This window comes from Arachis hypogaea, chromosome 20 (genome assembly GCF_003086295.3).
Source record: "Arachis hypogaea cultivar Tifrunner chromosome 20, arahy.Tifrunner.gnm2.J5K5, whole genome shotgun sequence".
NCBI lineage: Eukaryota > Viridiplantae > Streptophyta > Magnoliopsida > Fabales > Fabaceae > Arachis > Arachis hypogaea.
Genome location: NC_092055.1, coordinates 15582946 through 15600430, shown reverse-complemented (window position 1 = coordinate 15600430; position 17485 = coordinate 15582946). Strand labels below are relative to the sequence as shown.

At 32.6% G+C, this 17485-nt stretch overlaps 2 protein-coding genes across 12 annotated transcripts; both read right to left on the bottom strand.

Moving 5' to 3' along the window:
• Positions 1–338: 338 nt before the first annotated feature.
• LOC112784064 (uncharacterized) lies at positions 339–4961 on the bottom strand. Of its 8 annotated transcripts, none has more exons than XR_003816514.2 (4): positions 4075–4919; positions 2431–2711; positions 788–978; positions 339–544 (listed from the first exon to the last, which is right to left on the bottom strand). XR_003816514.2 is itself a non-coding variant. In XM_025827172.3 (3 exons), the coding sequence occupies exons 2-3, from the start codon at positions 2690–2692 to the stop codon at positions 537–539; spliced, it is 270 nt and encodes an 89-aa protein (XP_025682957.1). In that variant the 5' UTR covers positions 2693–2711; positions 4075–4961; the 3' UTR covers positions 339–536. The 8 variants fall into 8 exon arrangements, 4 of the variants coding, with proteins under 4 accessions (XP_025682957.1, XP_025682956.1, XP_072086317.1 ...); XR_003816513.2 differs by having other exon boundaries at positions 4027–4905; XR_003816516.2 differs by having other exon boundaries at positions 2431–2786; positions 4075–4206.
• Positions 4962–7068: 2107 nt separating this feature from the next.
• On the bottom strand, positions 7069–14390 carry LOC112782740 (probable LRR receptor-like serine/threonine-protein kinase At1g67720). Of its 4 annotated transcripts, none has more exons than XM_025825296.3 (16): positions 14027–14390; positions 13422–13644; positions 12568–12894; positions 11533–12044; positions 11265–11391; positions 10979–11050; positions 10795–10863; positions 10569–10640; positions 10344–10412; positions 10003–10169; positions 9676–9926; positions 8985–9111; positions 8839–8904; positions 8563–8749; positions 8332–8464; positions 7069–7806 (listed from the first exon to the last, which is right to left on the bottom strand). In XM_025825296.3, the coding sequence occupies exons 1-16, from the start codon at positions 14097–14099 to the stop codon at positions 7474–7476; spliced, it is 2808 nt and encodes a 935-aa protein (XP_025681081.1). In that variant the 5' UTR covers positions 14100–14390; the 3' UTR covers positions 7069–7473. The 4 variants fall into 4 exon arrangements, with proteins under 4 accessions (XP_025681081.1, XP_025681082.1, XP_072086315.1 ...); XM_025825297.2 differs by having other exon boundaries at positions 8839–8901; positions 14027–14384; XM_072230214.1 differs by having other exon boundaries at positions 13422–13721; positions 14027–14359.
• Positions 14391–17485: the final 3095 nt, after the last annotated feature.

The window sequence follows — 17485 nt, the reverse complement described above, 5'->3', positions numbered from 1 at the left end:
TTGTCGATGGTAAGTGTTTAAGTTTAATGGCTTGCTTCCTGGAAGAGGAAATCAGATTGCAGAAGTGTTGCAGGGGAAGAAGAGACGGCAGAATCCCATAAGAAAATTATAGAAATAAGGATTGCTCAAAGTGGTAACATTCCACCGGGATATTGCAAGATTAACTATTCTGCATGTTATATGGCAAAACTAGTGCAGGAATGTTATCAAATCTACAATACCTAAAGTAACACACAAAATGTGTCAAATTAAAAAATAACATGTTTTAAAACATTAGGAATGTTGCATATGTTTAATTATGTTTAAGCATCCTGGAAGTGCAATTGTGAAAGATTATGTAAATTCTAAAGGAGCGATAAAATTCTTATATAACACCAGAGTTAATATTAAGAAACTTTATTCAGGTAACAATTTGAACTTTTGAAGCATTACAAAACCAGCTGCCTGCAATGTCTTCGTCAGAAAACAGAACAGAAAATTCAATGAAGGAAATAAGAGGAATTCCCAGTTTTCCACCAAAAGAACCTGTGACAATTTCATTTCCCTGCATTTAAAAGAGAAGAAAAAATATATGAACGAATGCAGAAGATGTGATCATAAGAAATATGTATAGAGATTCCTATTCAAAGGCTTTCTTCCGTGAGGAGAGTATATTTGCATTCCTGGTGGTCCAAGATTTTAATAAATCTTATCCATTAAAAATCTAAATGAATGGGTGAAATTAAAGCATTTTATTATATAAAACTAATTTTATAAAACATACTTATATTGAAGAAATAAATTTTACTTTGAAATTTCTATTGTATTATTCTTCTGTCACTACCCGTGGCGTTGACTTTCCTCTTCCCCTTTTTCACGTCTATAGGGGCAACTCATCTTCTTACCTTGTCCCTCGCTTTCCCTCCATCCACCACCTTCTCTTCCTCCTCCCACCTTTTTCTTCTTCTACATGTGCACTACCACCTACGACAATCTTCCCTTGAAGAGAAAGAATTAAAAGAAGAAAAAAGTATAAAAAAAAAAAAAAAAAAAACCCTAAAGAAACCTACATTCTAAGACAATACCATATAACAACTAGCTACACACAATCATAAATTACAAATAGAGTAAAGTACTATTTTGGTCCCCCAACATTTGGGACAAATCCTAATTTAGCCGCCTAACATTTCAAACATTTTATTTTAGTCCCCAAAAGTTTTAAATCGGTTCAATGTTGTCCCACCATTAAATTTGACACAAAACACTTTGCATATTGAAGAGCCAATAATGTTCAATTTTAGTTCGTAAGTAAAATCAACCCATCAACGATCACTAATATAAACGCTTTTCATTTGATTCTAGAGCGCTGATGATCGATTGCTAGTATTTAGAATTTTGTACAAGGAGAACAAGAAGAGGAAGGGTTATAAGAAAGTTTTTGGTTATGTTTCTCTAATACACAGAAATAAGTAGGTATGACTTAACTAAAAACGTTGTTAACATGCACATTACCCATTTCATTAATTACTCGTGTCAAATTGAATGGTAGGACAACAGTGAACCCATTTGAAACCTCTTGGGATAGAAATAGAATGTTTAAAACGTTATGGACCAAGTTAGGATTTGCCCCAAACGTTGGGGACCAAAATAGTACTTTTTGCTTACAAATAAATTATTTTTTATGACTCCTCCCTCAATCCCAGTAACATTTGTTTTGCATTGCTCCTATTGAAGCTTAATTGGTAACATACAAGACCCATTTTGGTTCAAAGTTGGTCTGCATCATTGTATATACTAGCAGCCATGGATAATTCAGTCAACAACATGGATTTTTTTTTATAGCGGCTTCTTCAAGTATCTGCCTAAGAAGTCCAAGGTTACTAATGTTGCAAGGAACATAAAGTGGAATGGGATAAAATGGAAGAAATGGAAAAAGGAAGATTTTATATTTATGTAAAGAGCACCATGATCCTGATTTTAAGTTCCCCCATCTAAGTCAGAACCCTCAAAATAAACCCATCTCCCCAAACTTTTAGGAGAAGAAACCAACTAGGGGAAAAGGATAAGCCGGTAGCTAAAATGGCATTACATGAGAGGTAGCTTCACGTTTTCAGCAATATAACAAATAGCATAGCATGTCTATACAAAGAATTAATGTTTTACAGAAAGTTTGACGGTCCATGCATGTTAGTAAACTGCCATTTTGCTAAGAGCAGCATCTTAGGGCTCATCCAATCACTTATTAAACAGAAATCATAAATGAAGTACTGTTAGATACGCAACTCTTTATGTGCATCTACCGAATAACTTAAACTTTTAGGATAAATAGTCTCATAACATTAATTCTAATTCTACCTAAAAATGGTTTATCCCAAATTCTAAGCAGCTCAAACGTAGAACGTTGATTAAATCATGGCAGTGTGGAAGTGATGAGAATTCATGATGGGATACCTGAGAATTGTTGGAGGGCATCGTCGTAGGGGTCGCGGCGGCCTTCGACCTGGCTGATCTGGGCATCCCAAGCAAGCTGAGAGTTGTGGCGCTCGAAGGTCCAAAAGCCATAAGGCCTCATTGGGAGACTCCACATCTCCTTGGTCTTGGCGCACCTGTCCTTCACAGCATAGACATGCTCCCTGAACTTCTTATCCCTTTCCTCTGGATCCTCCATCATCTTTAGTACCAGGTGCCTCGCGAATTCCATTATGAATCCCATCTCTATTATCTTCGATACTCTTTATTTACAACACCACCACCACCAACAACAAAACAATCAACAACAAATCTCCTCACTTATAATAAACCCCAACCTACTATGCAAATATAGAATAATCAATTCAATTTAAAGTCAAACCAAATATAATCGACAAAGTAACTAGAAATTTCAGATAAGAAAGGTGTTTGCAAAATGGGTGCATTACATCTCTAACCAGCGTCAAAACAAAGACTCGAAAGCAAAACAAGTTTCTGACAATCTTCTATCAGCATATTCTAGAATTGATTAAATGAAATAAGAGACATTGTCACAATCATTTGCAAAACAAACTTAGAGAAACGTTTGGTCGAAGTCAATAATATTATTATAGCTTCAGATGGGGGAAGACGAAGCCTACTCAAAGGAGCAATAAACAGGACCAGCCAAGAACCTCACTGTAATCAGAACAAGAAACTAGATACATCGATGGTGATTGACCTGGCTCTCAAATTGTTTGATTGAATGTTAGTGTTAGTTTTTTGTTTTTTAGTTGAGCAAGATAGATTTTTTTTTCTTTTTATTTTTGGTTTAGTTCTAGCATTCTTGATAAAATTTGGTATTGGGTCACGGTGCACACTGCACTCTATGAGCAGGGATGTCAACCGGGCGGGAAGGGGGCGCGGGAGAGACCTCCCTGCTCCCCATCCCCAACCCGAACACCAAAAACCTCCCCATCCCCGCCCTGATCCCCGCCGGGGGGGAAGATGGAGCCCCATTCCCCATCTTTCCATATTTTTATGAAAATTCCTAACTTAAATAACTAGAAGTAAACAAGGTGCAACAGAAACCCGCAAATCCCACTTTACCATAGAATCACTCAAGTAAATCACAAGCTTTCTTTCAAATTCCCTAAAATTCATTGCCCAAACGACAAAACTCAAATGCAAACAAAAGAAAGTAAAATCCAAACAAATGATAAAAAATTAAAAATCCAGCTGGCAATTCAAGTGGTTGCATTTAGAAGGTTCCAAAAACAAAAACTCCTGGATTCGTTAACAACCAGTCAACAGTTACGACAAGGTCGTTCCAAATGAATTGGAATTGGCAAACAAATGACGGCGACAACACCAATAACCCTAATTGCAGCTCGGCAGAGCTCCAATTGGGGAACAAAACGCATTGGAATAAGCAATTAAGCAACGAGAAACGCCACGAAATGGATAAAAGACTGACAAAAAAGAGCACAAATTGAATCCAAACTTGAGTGCCAGAACCCAGTGAAAGTGAATACTAACTATAATAAGAACTGAAGAAGCTTCTTGAAAAGCATTGAACAGTGAAAGAAAAGCACTTACAGGGAAGAAAATCGAACAGGAACGGAGAAAATTGAGTCGGAAACGTACCTTGAGAACAGGAACGGGAACTTTACGCTGCTGTGTTTATTTATTATTTATTTATTTCTACATAGATTTCGAAAAAAAAAATTTTTTTCTTAGGTTATATTCGCGAGATTTGTTTACAATCGTTTTTGAAGGGAATAGAAAAATTTGCAATGATACAATTAAATAATACTAAAAACTAATTTTTTAGTGAATATTAATCAATTTTTTTTTAAAAAAACGATAAATAAGTCCTCGATTAATTGAGAAAATACAAAAACGTTACTTATCTTTTAAAAAGTGAAATATTTAAATTCTTTGGGAGACCTATTTATTTTTATATATTATTGAACGAAAAAATTTAAATGTTTTACATTTTTAAAAATAAAAAATATTTTTATATTTTTAATTAGTCATAAATTTATATTTTTTAAATTAAAAAATTAAAAATTTTTTATTTTTTTATTTTTTAAGATTAATTTATAAATTTTTAATTTTAAATTTTGAATCTTCTAAAATAAAGATATTAAATTTTTATTAAAAATAATTATTTAAATCAGTTTTTGAAGTTATTAAAATTAAATATTTTATAATTTTAAATTTTTAAATATACAAAATATGTTAAAATGTTTACTTTTGTGAGATAATATAGAAGAGAAAAAAGAAAAAAAGAAGGAAGAGAGATGAAGAGAAAAAGGAGGGGAGAGAGATGAAGAGAAAAAGAAGGAGAAAGATAGAGAAAGAGAGAGATAGGAGAAAGAGAGAGGCCGAGAAGAAAGATGGAAAGAAGGGAGAGAGAAAGAGAGGGAGGAGGAGAAAGAGGGTAAGAGCAACTCTAATGGTTTGGTTCGTATTAAACTTTTTCTGACACAAAGGGAATTAACCATTGGAAAGAAGGAAAAGAGAGTCCCTGTACAATTTTGAAAGAGGTGTATTTTATGCAGAAATTATTTTTAATATGGAAAGAGAGATGGTATTTTGGTTGAATATTGATATTTGAAGTGTATTACAGTAGTATGGAAATCATTCAACACGCCCTCCACGTGTTGCAACACGCCCCCCACGTATTGGCTAAGAAGCTGCCACGTGTCCAACACGCCCCCCACGTGTTGGCCAGAATGCTGCCACGTGTCCACCACGCCCCCCACGTGTTGGCTTCCCACCCAAAAAATCCACCCATCTGTAATTACACCAAATACTCCCATTTTCAACAAAAACACCAATATTTTTTCCATACCAAAAAAAATTAGCCTATTTTATGGTGTCTATTTATATTTGTCTAATTTATTAAAAAAAGATAAAAGTTAATATTTAAATTAAAAAATATAAAAATAAATAATTTTTTAATATTTAAATTTACCTAATGATAACTTGTTGCAAATTATCTTTAAAATAAATAATGATATAAAATTATAATTAATTAAATAATTAAACTATAATTAATTAATAAATAATTATAATAATTTATTATATTAAATAATTATATATCTATTTAATTAATTATTTATATTAATTATTTAATAATTAATTATATTAAATTATAATTAATATAAATATTTATATTGTTATATTAAATCATAATTAATTAAATTTATTTACATAAAAGATAAATTTAATTTTTACATATTATAAAATAATTTGTGGTTGGATTATTTATTTTTATTTGTAAAATTTAAAATATTAACCAAATTCAAGTTATCTATTTTAATATTTTTTAATATTGAATTATTTTTGAATTTATAAATTTTAATAACATTATTGTAAGAAAATAGTAACTACATTAATTTTAATTACTTTAATTAATTAATTAAGTGGGATCACAATAAGGACCAAAGTTAGTTCCTATTTACTGTTTATCGCGCAAAAACTGATGTCGAGTTACTTTTTTATGACAGGTGAGCTATAAATAGGAACTGGAATGAGTTTTTTACTTTAGATAGTCTAAGGAGAGAGAGAAGGGAGAGAGAGTGTGTAAAAATTATTTTTTTTTTATATGTTAAAACTAGTTTATAAATTAATTTAAATAAATTTTTTTAATTAAAACTAATTTTATTTTTACGAACTAGTTTAAACTGGTGTATTGTATTGTACTGTTATAAACTGGTTTAAAATTAATTTATGTAACAAAATAATTTGATTCAATTTTTAAACTATTTAAAATAGTTTAGTGTAGTTTCAGTTTAGATTACGAAAAAAACTGAACCTTAGTTATAACTGAGAAATGGATGGATGACCGAATTCGAATCAACTTGAGCCATAATTGAATTCGACATTAGCTGATCAATAAATAAGTTGACTTATTTCGCGCATTTTTTTTTTAATAAAACTAAATTATTAAGTTAAAAAAAATCTTTTTTAGTTAACGTTCGAGTCAAAAGATTTTATGATACATTTATATATTTTTTCATACTTAATTAACTAAAGTCCGCAAAATTTAGTTAAGATATTAATATTTTACAACAATAAGACTATATATTGAAAAAGAAGACAATAGACTTAATGACCGATTCACTTGAACCCTCTTAAAATGGTCCGTTTATAAACGAGTTGTATTTTTATTGATTAGACTCATCTATTTTTATGAGCAAATCGAGGGTTAAAAAATTTGAATATAAAAGTAGGAGGAATGTTATATCTTAACGTGATAATTTTTGGTGTTTTTTAAAATTATAGGAGGTGCACAAATATTTGTTTTTAAAAATTTTAAAAATTCGGGGTACACAAATCGAACCCACCGATTTGTGCTTAAAAAATAAAAAAAAATTTTGAATATACAAATTGGACGATCCGATTTGTGTATTCCAAATTTTTTTAATTTTTTAAACATAAATCGGACGGTCCGATTTGTACTCGGTAAATTAAATCATCCCACATTTTAAAAAAATACCACAGGATATCGCAATTTAGAAAAAACCATTGTTAACCCAATATTAAAAAAAAAATGTGCAAATCGAGTCGACTCATTTTGATAGCTCTGCTTTTAACTAGGAAAAGAATATGCAGACCAAAAACAGAAAATTTGAGAAAAATAATATTATACCGAAAAATATATCCTTATTCATCTTCCAGTTTACAAGTAGGCTAATTAAATCAGAATAACCCATTTAATACATGAAAAATTGCCAAATACAGATAAAGAAGGTAGAATATTACAATTTCATTGGTTATAAGATTTAAAGGTATCATCATATATCACTAGCCACTAGCCAGTGAGTTTCACTATGATATAAACATAGTATGCAGTGCAATACAACACTTGACTAAATCATACCTTAACATCATTTTTTTGGTCAAAACCAAATTATCCTCCAATCAAGTTGGGTAAGATTACTTGGGGTGCAAAACTTTCTCCTTTTGAGTTTTTGCATAGTCCAAGATTTCTGGTTAAGGTCATAGCATAAACTTTCTCCTTAGAAAAGATGTTTATCTTGCTGATGGGAGACAACCTTGTGACAAGTCAGGGGTTTCAATTTCAAGAAAACTTGTAAGTAATGTTTTCCTTGAAGATTGTGGTTTTGAGCTACCTGAAGATAAAGATGATAATTTTAGGTGATTTTCTGATGAACCTTTCTCAATCCTGGAGGCATCTTGTATGGCTAAAATCACTTCTTGCATTCTTGGTCTGGAGAAACCATGTTGCTCCACACATTGCATGGCGATTTCAGCAACCCTCCAAACTGACTCGGTTTTGACATTCCCAACCAGGGATGGATCCATGATGCTTACCACGTCGCCTTTTTGGATTAAGGATCTTGCCTGCAAAACAATGATTTTCAAAGTGGTGAAAAAATTTTCTAGTTGGACTAGTTGCTATCTTTTTCTTTTGAGTGAACTCCCAATTTCGTCATTGGCCAAAAACATGGAAGATAATGTATGCAGGAAAGGGCCCGGTGCACAAACATCCCGTATTAACACAGGATCCAAGAAAGGGCCACACCCAAAGGGTGTAATGTATGCAGCATGATCTGATAAAATATATCCGTGGCTGTTTTCATGGCTTGAAGTTGCTCCAAGGCTCCACATCTCGTCCCTCATGGTTTTAAAATGATAAAATTGTCCCCGGGCAATCAAAAAGGGTGATAATTTAGTCCTTCCTTACAAAATCCGTACATGTAAGTGATGAACTTGTCCAAGAAGGTAATAGTGAAGGACGAAGTCGTCACCTTCAAATCTTGGACTACTTTGTCTTCTGTATATTTTCTTATTCAGTTTTACTTCAGCTTTTGTTTGGAAACCATGGTGAGACTTAAGTACTAAAGAAAAATAATAAACCACACATACCCAATGAACTATATTCATTTCAGGACCATAATCTTCTGGTGATACCGGCTTTCTTCCAGATATCAATTCCAGCATAACAACTCCAAAACTATATACGTCACTCTTTTCGGTTAATTGTTGACTTGCATAGTACCTGTTCATTAAAAAAAAAAAACCGAACACATAGAAACTTAGTTCAACATATTACCCTAACAAAGATATCACTGATCATGCATGAGACTCATAGCTTACTCAGGATCCAGGTAGCCTACAGTTCCTCTTGCAACACTTGATATATGAGTCAAATCTTCTTCAGCTAACCTTGATAGTCCAAAATCTGACACTTTCGCTCTCATATTGATGTCGAGGAGAATATTGCTCGTCTTTACATCTCGGTGAATAATACTAGGATTGCATCCTGTGTGCAAGTATTCAAGGCCTACAGAAATAGGAAATTTCACTTTTGAATATTAATTTTGATAGTAAATTACTAAGTTTACCTATGGACCAAGAAATTGATTAATCAACCTTTCGCTGCATCTTCTGCAATCCGAAGCCGTGCTAACCAGTCTAATTGTTTCTGACTCGAACCTTCTGTCAAAACATCGAAATATACATCATCACACAACTTCGACTAAATAAAAATAAATGAATATGAGGGAGTGGAATTAGACCATGAAGGTGATCCCTTAATGTTCCATTGTGCATGTACTCGTAAACAAGAATATTCTGATATTCTTCTTCACAATATCCAATCAAAGGAACCAAGTTTCTGTGATGAATTCTTGAGAGGAGAGCTACCTGCATTTATGATATGTAATCAATGAGCTTAAAATTTAAGCTTTCTGTCATATTTTTCTAGTTTCTCCAACCGTAGTAAAATATTTGTATTGTAAAGTAGACTTTCTGCATTTTTAGAACTTAGCTGGAATTAAGATTTCATAGTTTCTATTTCTAGTTCTGATATATTTGCATTTTCACAATTCCTATCTTTGTTTCTTCTTAGATTAAGAGAAATACATGTGGGTTTAGTCAAAGCCAAAAACATTCAACAATGAATGAGAAAAATCCAACAATTTAGAGATCAATCATTCAATTTCAATCTATTAATTGGACAAATTGTTCATTGATTAAAAGTAAAATATATCTGAATGACAAGATAAAGACATTCATAAAGAAAATTAGAAAAATGATAAAAGAAAACAAAAGATAAAAAAGGGGTTCTAAACTAGGAAAATGCTATGCTAATAAAAATTAGAGGAGCATAAATTATCTTTTGATTGAAAGCAGGTAACAACTTATAATAGTAGATTCTTCAGAACTCATTGTATATTGGAATTCAAATATGAAATATGGAAATGCTACCTCAGTCACAAATTGTTGGTTCCCATGGCTGGATGGATCAGTCATAGTCTTAACCGCAATCTCCTTTCCATCTTTCATTCTCCCATAGTAGACAGATCCAAAGCTCCCTTTCCCGATTTTTCTCGAAAAATTATTAGTAGCTTCTTTCAACTCCGAGAGTGAAATATAGTAAGCAGTACCCTCATCCATTAAAGTCCCACCCTTACCGAATGAGTATCCGGTTAATGGCTTTGTACTACCTCTGGAAATCCCTGCACCACACAATAACACTTAGATGGAAGAGCTTGAGTATTTACCAAGTACTAGATTTTGAGTCATCTGACAAACCTTTTTCGTCACATTTCTGTTTAGCTGCCTTTCTCCGTGCATTATGCATTAGCAGAAGACTTGTTAAGAATAATAGTAATAATATTACTAGTATTCCAATTGAAGCTCCTAGTATCAACTGAAAATGCTTCTTGTTCCCTCTATGTAGTTCAGGATTATTATCATAGCTGAAAGTGAAAATAAACATGGTCATTACTTCAATCTGCATACCAAATATGAAAAGATGTTCATCCTATTATGTTCATACTGAAGTTACTTTAAATTAGTCTCGGTGGCTGTTCGGCATCGGTAGTAAGTGGGGTTAATGCTAGTAAAATCATCAAGTTGCTGAGCATACTCACTTGAAAATGATTTTTCCAGATAATAGTCCTGTTGGTATTTCTCCGCTAAATGAGTTATTCTGTATGAACCTGTCAAATATTCACAGACGATCCATAAAGATCTGAGAGGTAACAATCTAAGAAGTATATACATCAAAATAGTGACCGTAAAGGGCTAAGTATGAAAATCTGTCAAGTTGCTCTAGAAGTAGAAATGATAAATTTTAAAGATTAACTGCTGCTTACAGTGCTTGCAAATTTGGCAAACTACCCAAGTAAGACGGTAATGGACCAGTCAATTTGTTGTTCTCTAAATGCCTGCATGTCATTAGTTGAAAATAAAATGAGAAAACAAGAAAAAAGGCACAAAGAAAAACTCAGAAGGGCCATTTACAAAATATTGATTCTTGGTTCCATCAGAGAGCCCTCAAAAATATAAATAAATGAATGCTGTGTGTGAAACTGAACGTACACAATGTTTAGATTGATAAGATTGCTCATGTCAGGTAGTGTTCCTGTAAGCAAGTTGCCATCTAACCACCTAAGGAAACGAGAACAATATTACAAAAGAAAAGTAAACTAAAGAAGAAAAATCAAAATTACTCTCCCTCCCCCCCCCCCCCCCCCCTCTCCCCCCAAAAGGATGATTCACTTACAACTCTGTCAATGCTTCCATGTTGTTGAGCTCTGGTGGAATTTCACCTTTAACATTCCTTCTTGACAGGTTTCTATTACAAAATTTTTAGAATTAGTAAAAATATTGCACTTTTTGAACTTTCAGTAAAGCAGAATACATTTAGAATGTGATATATTTTTTGAACATTTCAAATATCTTATAAGTGATTCTAACATCATGCTTAAACTTTCGGAATCCAGCATTGTTTGTGTTTAATTTCACCATTCTTGAAATTTCAGGTTAAATAAAAGATATGGAGATATTACATCTTTGTGATTCTTGGAGGGGTAGCTGCACTACAATTAACCGACTCCCAAGGTGTTGGAACACAGGGATCCCCATTATTTGGGTCAGTATCGGAAGACAAGTAGCGAAACACATTTATTACATTTACTGCAAAATGAAAGTATGTTTATGTAAGTTAAATGATTATATCAGTATGTACTTAGTCATATACCGATTCATATAATATGGTATACTACCCATGCACCAAAAGTTATTTTCGCAAAATATATACTGATATTAAAAGCTTACCATCTTCTTTGTCAGTTTTGGAAGCGATTTCAACATATTTACTTATTTCCATTGCATTTAGAAGAGGTCCTTGAGTAGAATCCCTGGTCTTAGCAAAGGAGAAGGAAAGAACAAAATCCAGACTCACATTCATATAACTTGGTTCATATAGAGTGTAGCTACCATTTGCATTCTCAGCTATGTTAACCACTGCATTGCTATAGTCAGGTATATAAGGTTGCTCCAATTTGAATTTTCGAGTCTCGTTCTTACCAAGATCTTGGATCTCCGCAAAATATGCGTAAGCTCTAGCGTTGGCAGGGAAGTCTTCAAGGTTCAGTCTGTAGCTGAGTACCCGTTTTGTGCCTACAACCGCGGTTTGCATCACTTTAACAGGAGGGTATTCCCTTGTCTGTATATCTATGTTCTTTGTTGTGTTAATTCTAATTGTGCCTGGGGCCACCCCAACAAGAAAGTTTTGTCTTTTAATGAGATCCGAATCCCAGATTCTATCATATGGATCATCTGGATACCTGATATATTAAGTACTTGTTAAAATAATCATAAATAAATCAAGATAAAGGTACCAAAAGGAAAAAAATATCCTTTTATCCATTTTCCCCTATCAAGCTTGCCATGCCACATGCTGCAAGAAGTTTAGCTAAGGTCTCTGAGGTCAAGTTTTAGAAAGTTTCTAATCCTTGTGGTTAAAGCTGAGTAAACTACATCTCTCGAAAGATTAGTTTTCTAACAAAATAGTAACTGAGAGATTGATAATTATCCCGTGGTACCTTTTCAGGTTACGAAGCTTCACTTGAGTTTTGAGCAAACCATCGTTTTGGCCCTTGAAACATTAGTTTACTGACAAAAACAGTTCTCATCTTAGGTGGATTTGTCGAGCAGAATAAACCTTTTACTACAGGATCACTATCAATCTTAGAGCAACCATTTTGTGAACAAACTAGTCTTTCAAGGATCAAAACAGTGGTTTACTTACCAAATGCTATACAACATATGCAAAATAGAGAATTTTGAAGCGGGGGTTAGCTTGCGAACCTGACAGCATGCTCACTAGTAGCACCAAAGTTAATCCTTGCAGCCACTTTCAAGAAGAAATCATCCTCGAACTCCGTGGCATACATTGACGCATTCAAGGGCCTAAGCTCCAGTGTGGATATGAATGGAGAGCCAGTGGTGGCACAACACATGCAAACATCAACAGAGTCTGAGGGTGCTCTGAAAATCATCTCCTTCACATAGACCCTTGATGCATCATAGACTGACACAGTGGCCCATTTTGTTGCATCCAAGAAGAGCAGAAATTGAGGGTATGTGTCTCCATCTCCCAAGTTCCCATACTGAAAACTTGCTCTGACAAGGTACCTGTTCGGTTCAAGCGATTAGCATACACCAAAATTGAGAAGCATACAAGTTCACAAATATAAGTCACTTTTGGGAAAAGTACACAGATTAAGCCTACTGGAGTAGATAATCACTGAAAAAGGGGTGTAATGGAAAAAGTATATTGAAACATCCTTAAACTATTCAAACGAATTATATTGGTGAACAAAGTTTCATAAAATATGACCTATATTATCGGACAGAAGGAGTAACAGATTAAGTAAGAAAATAGGATTTAATTTTCATGCATCCTCAGTGCAAAGATGTTTTACACATGTATCTAACTACGTATTGTCATATTTTAACAAAAATAACTACTAGTCGCACCACCGCATGAGTGGACATTCACAAGAATGAATGCGACTAAATGACTGTAGATGATAATTTACACTATCAATACATCAAAATTAAACTCACGGAACTACCATGGGCCAAATGTCACATATTGACCGAAAACCTTAAATTGATGTCTCATTTAATCGAAACTTAACCGATGCGTGCAACAATACCTTCTCCTCTCCTCAGTTTTCAGTGTGTAACAGTACTTTCTGCTGTCTATTGGAAAGTCCCTCCTTGTCTTGTACTGAAGAGGAATCATATTGCTGCCACCATTTGGGTTTTGAACTTCCACAGCTTTGCCATGTTTCATGATCTCAGAATCCGGAATCCATGGCAACCCTGTTGTTGAATCATTGTAGTAGCTTGTTCCACCACAGTCAATGCTCACAAACTCTGCATCCCCAAAATCACAATGATCTCACATAACTAGAGCCCCCTCATGATTTTGCTTTTATTTTTATTTTTATTTTCTTCATTCCATCACAAAAATAACACGATATTAAACAGAATAAACATATGCTTTCAACTTAGGGTTTTGAAATATAAATGGGACTAAACTTCACACTTCAAAACTCACAAACAAGCTCTCAGGATTTCTCATTTCTACGTTGATAAACTTACATAAGTTCAGGTGTTTAGGCATGCATGGTGATTTCTAATTTGCTTGAACTAAGACAGAATTGAAACTGAAATTAAAAACTAAAGTTCATTGGTTTTTGTATAGTATTTCTATGACTACACAGTGAAAAAAAAAAAAAAGAAGATACATACATACCTTGAAGTTGGCAAAGAGAATACGGTGGTAGTAGAAGAAGTATAAAAAGAAAGAAGAGAGAAAATGAAGCCATTGAAGTAGGAAGAGGAAGCTAAAAGATTTTGCATCAAGAATTTTGGGTCATCGATGAAATTAACTGCTGCTTTGATGTGTTCAGCATCTTCAAGTCTCAACCAGCTCTTCCTTTTTTTTCCCACTTAACTTTTTAAGTCTTTCACTCCCTTCTTTAATTTTATTTATTTATTTTTTGATATGTTTGTTTTGATTGTTCACTCACGTTTGTGTAGCTTTTTATTGACGTTGGAATCTTCTTTTTCTTTTGGGACAATGGACAAGATTTCAGACCCTCCTTTTTCTCTTTTCTTTTAAATGTGTTCATACATTTTATGTGATATACAAATTATTATTATTATTATTATTATTATTATTATTATTATTAGTAGTAGTAGTAGTAGTAGTTAGGGGGTGGCAATGGGGCAGATTTTTGCTCTACCCGATTCCGCCTCATCTTATAATAACCGCATAGAATCCGTCCTATATTTCTATCCAAGAGTAGTAAAAAGTTGAATCTTTACTCGCTTCTGTAGGTATTCATCTCTATAATTATTAAAATCCAACAAATAAAATTAAATTTCAAACTTTATATAAACATCATCACATGACACATACATAACATAAATTAAGGTAAAAATTTAAATATAATATAATATTATTAATCATTTTACTAATTATTTTACATATATATATATATATACCGAGACGGGTAGGGGGCGAGTATTACCTAAACCCAACTCTGTCTCGTCCCGCCCTGCCCAAGAGTCCGTCCTGCAGAAAATTTACATCGCATCGGAGCAAATAATTATCCGTCCCGAACAAATAGAGACGGAATGAGTATCCGCATATTTGAATAATGTTGCTACCCCTAATAATAATATTATTATTAAGTATGTTTGTATATTATTCATTTATTTGTTATGATATTCGACAATTTTGTTCTACAAATTTTTTTTATAAAGGGCGCCTAGCAATGTTCATAAAAATATTTAAATAATATTATTGTGTCGAAAAAATAAAAAAAAAAACTAATTTTTAGTTAGCTAACATTAATTAATTTTAGTATTTAAGTTTATAATTTAAGATTTAGAGTTAAAAGTTCATTATTTAAAATTTAGAATTTAAGATAAATTAAATAATTAAAAAAATTAGATGATGTATATTAATTGAAAAAAAGTTGATTATCTAATATTATTATATTGTATTATAAAAAAACTAAGAGATATCTAAGATTGTGAGTAAATAAAAATACATATATCATTTTTAACTTTGTTAACTATTATTTTGTTATTAAAAACAATTCTATTGAAGTATTATAGATTTCATAATATCTTCAAAACCACTAAATATTTTTACAATTATACTATGCATACAAGTTTGTTTGGCTTACAAGTCTTACAAATTGGGCCAAACCTAACAGAAGCTATGCTCACCCACAAAAGCGTGTTAACACGCGCATCACATTTCCAAAGCGTTCCTTCACCATTATGAACGATTCTTCTTCTTCTTCCTTAATGAAAACCACAACTGTCATTTTTTCTTCGCATTTCTCCTCCTCCTCCTCTTCTTCCTTCTTCTTCTCTTTCTTCTTTGTATTTCTCCTCCTTTTTCTTCGCATGTTTCATCTTCATCGTCGTGTTTCTCCTCCTTCTTCTTTTGATTTTGCAACATTATGTATTTTTTTCTTCTTTATTTGATTTTTTTCTCCTAAAAAGAATTATGAGAATATGAAATAAGAAGATGAAGAAGAAGAAACAGCAGAAGATGAGGAGGAGGAAGATGAAGAGTTCTTAATTATGCAGAACTTATTAGAATAACAATACACCCAAATATCTTCGTTCTACATCCAAATTTGCTACAAATACAAAAATGAATTATGCTACGTGTACACTAAAATCAACCACCAAAGTCAGCCACCAGTATAAAATACATACTGGAATACAAATATACATTGAAAATAAATTAAACCACACATGTATTTATACACAAATACATTAATAGATGATTTTAGTGTACAAATAGTATTTTTTGTAAGGCCCACATCGGTTGGAGAGGGGAACGAAGCATGCCTTATAAGGGTGTGGATACCTCTCCCTAGCATGACGCGTTTTGACGAGTGAGTGTGGAGGGCTTCGGCTATCATCCCTATCGTCAAAGGCAAAACCGTGAGGCCTTGTGTGCCAAAGCGGACAATATCGTGCTAGCGGGTGGTCTGGGCTGTTATATTTTTGGTATATAAAAATGTTTCCTCTAAAGCTGCACTTTCTTCTTCTTCTTTTCCTTATTTCTTTCTTTCTTTTAGTTAAATGAATGTAAGTTCACCCTTTTTCCAAGTATTATTTTTATTCTTGTTAAGAGATTAAAACAAGAAAAAACTTGAGAAGGTAAAACAAAAAGGGAAAGATGAATAAGAAAAAAAAGAAGAAGAAGATGGTGATGATGATGAAAAAAAAAAGAACCAACAGAAGATGAGGAGGAGGAAAACAAAGAGTTCTGAATTATGCAGAACTTATCAGAATAAAAATACACCCAAATATCTTCATTTTACACCCAAATTCGCTGCAAATACAGAAACGAGTTATGTTACGTGTACACTAAAATCAACCACCAAAGTTAAGCACTAGTATAAAATACATACTGGAATACAAATATACATTGAAAATAAATTAAACCACACATGTATGTATACACAAATACATTGGTGGCTGATTTTAGTGGCTGATTTTAGTGTACAAATAACATTTTTGTACAGAAAAATATTTCCTCTGCATTTTTTTCTTCTTTTTTTCCTTATTTCTTTCTTTCTTTTAGTCAAATGAATTTAAGTTCATCATTTTTTAAGTAATTTTGGAGCATTATGTGTTTCTTCTTCTTCTTTATTTGATTTTTTTTATTCTTGTTAAGAGAGTAAAACAAGAAGAAACTTGAGAAGGTAAAACAAAAAGTAAAAGATGAATAAAAGAAAAAAGAAGAAGAAAATGGTGATGATGATGAAAAAAAAAAGAAGCAGCAGACGATGAGGAGGAGGAAGAGAAAGAGTTTTTAAATTATGCAGAACTTATCAGAATAAAAGTACACCTAAAATTCCTTAAAATACACCCAAATATCTTTGTGTTACACCCAAATATCTTCGTTTTACACCCAAATTTACTGCAAATACAGAAATGAGTTATGCTACGTGTACACTAAAATCAGCCACCAAAGTCAGCCACCAATATAAAATACATACTGGAATACAAATATACATTGAAAATAAATTGAACCACACATATATTTATACACAAATACATTGGTAGATGATTTTAGTGGCTGATTTTAGTGTACCAATAGTATTTTTGTATAGAAAAATGTTTCCTCTAATGCTGCATTATTTTTCTTCTTCTTCTTTTCCTTATTTCTTTCTTT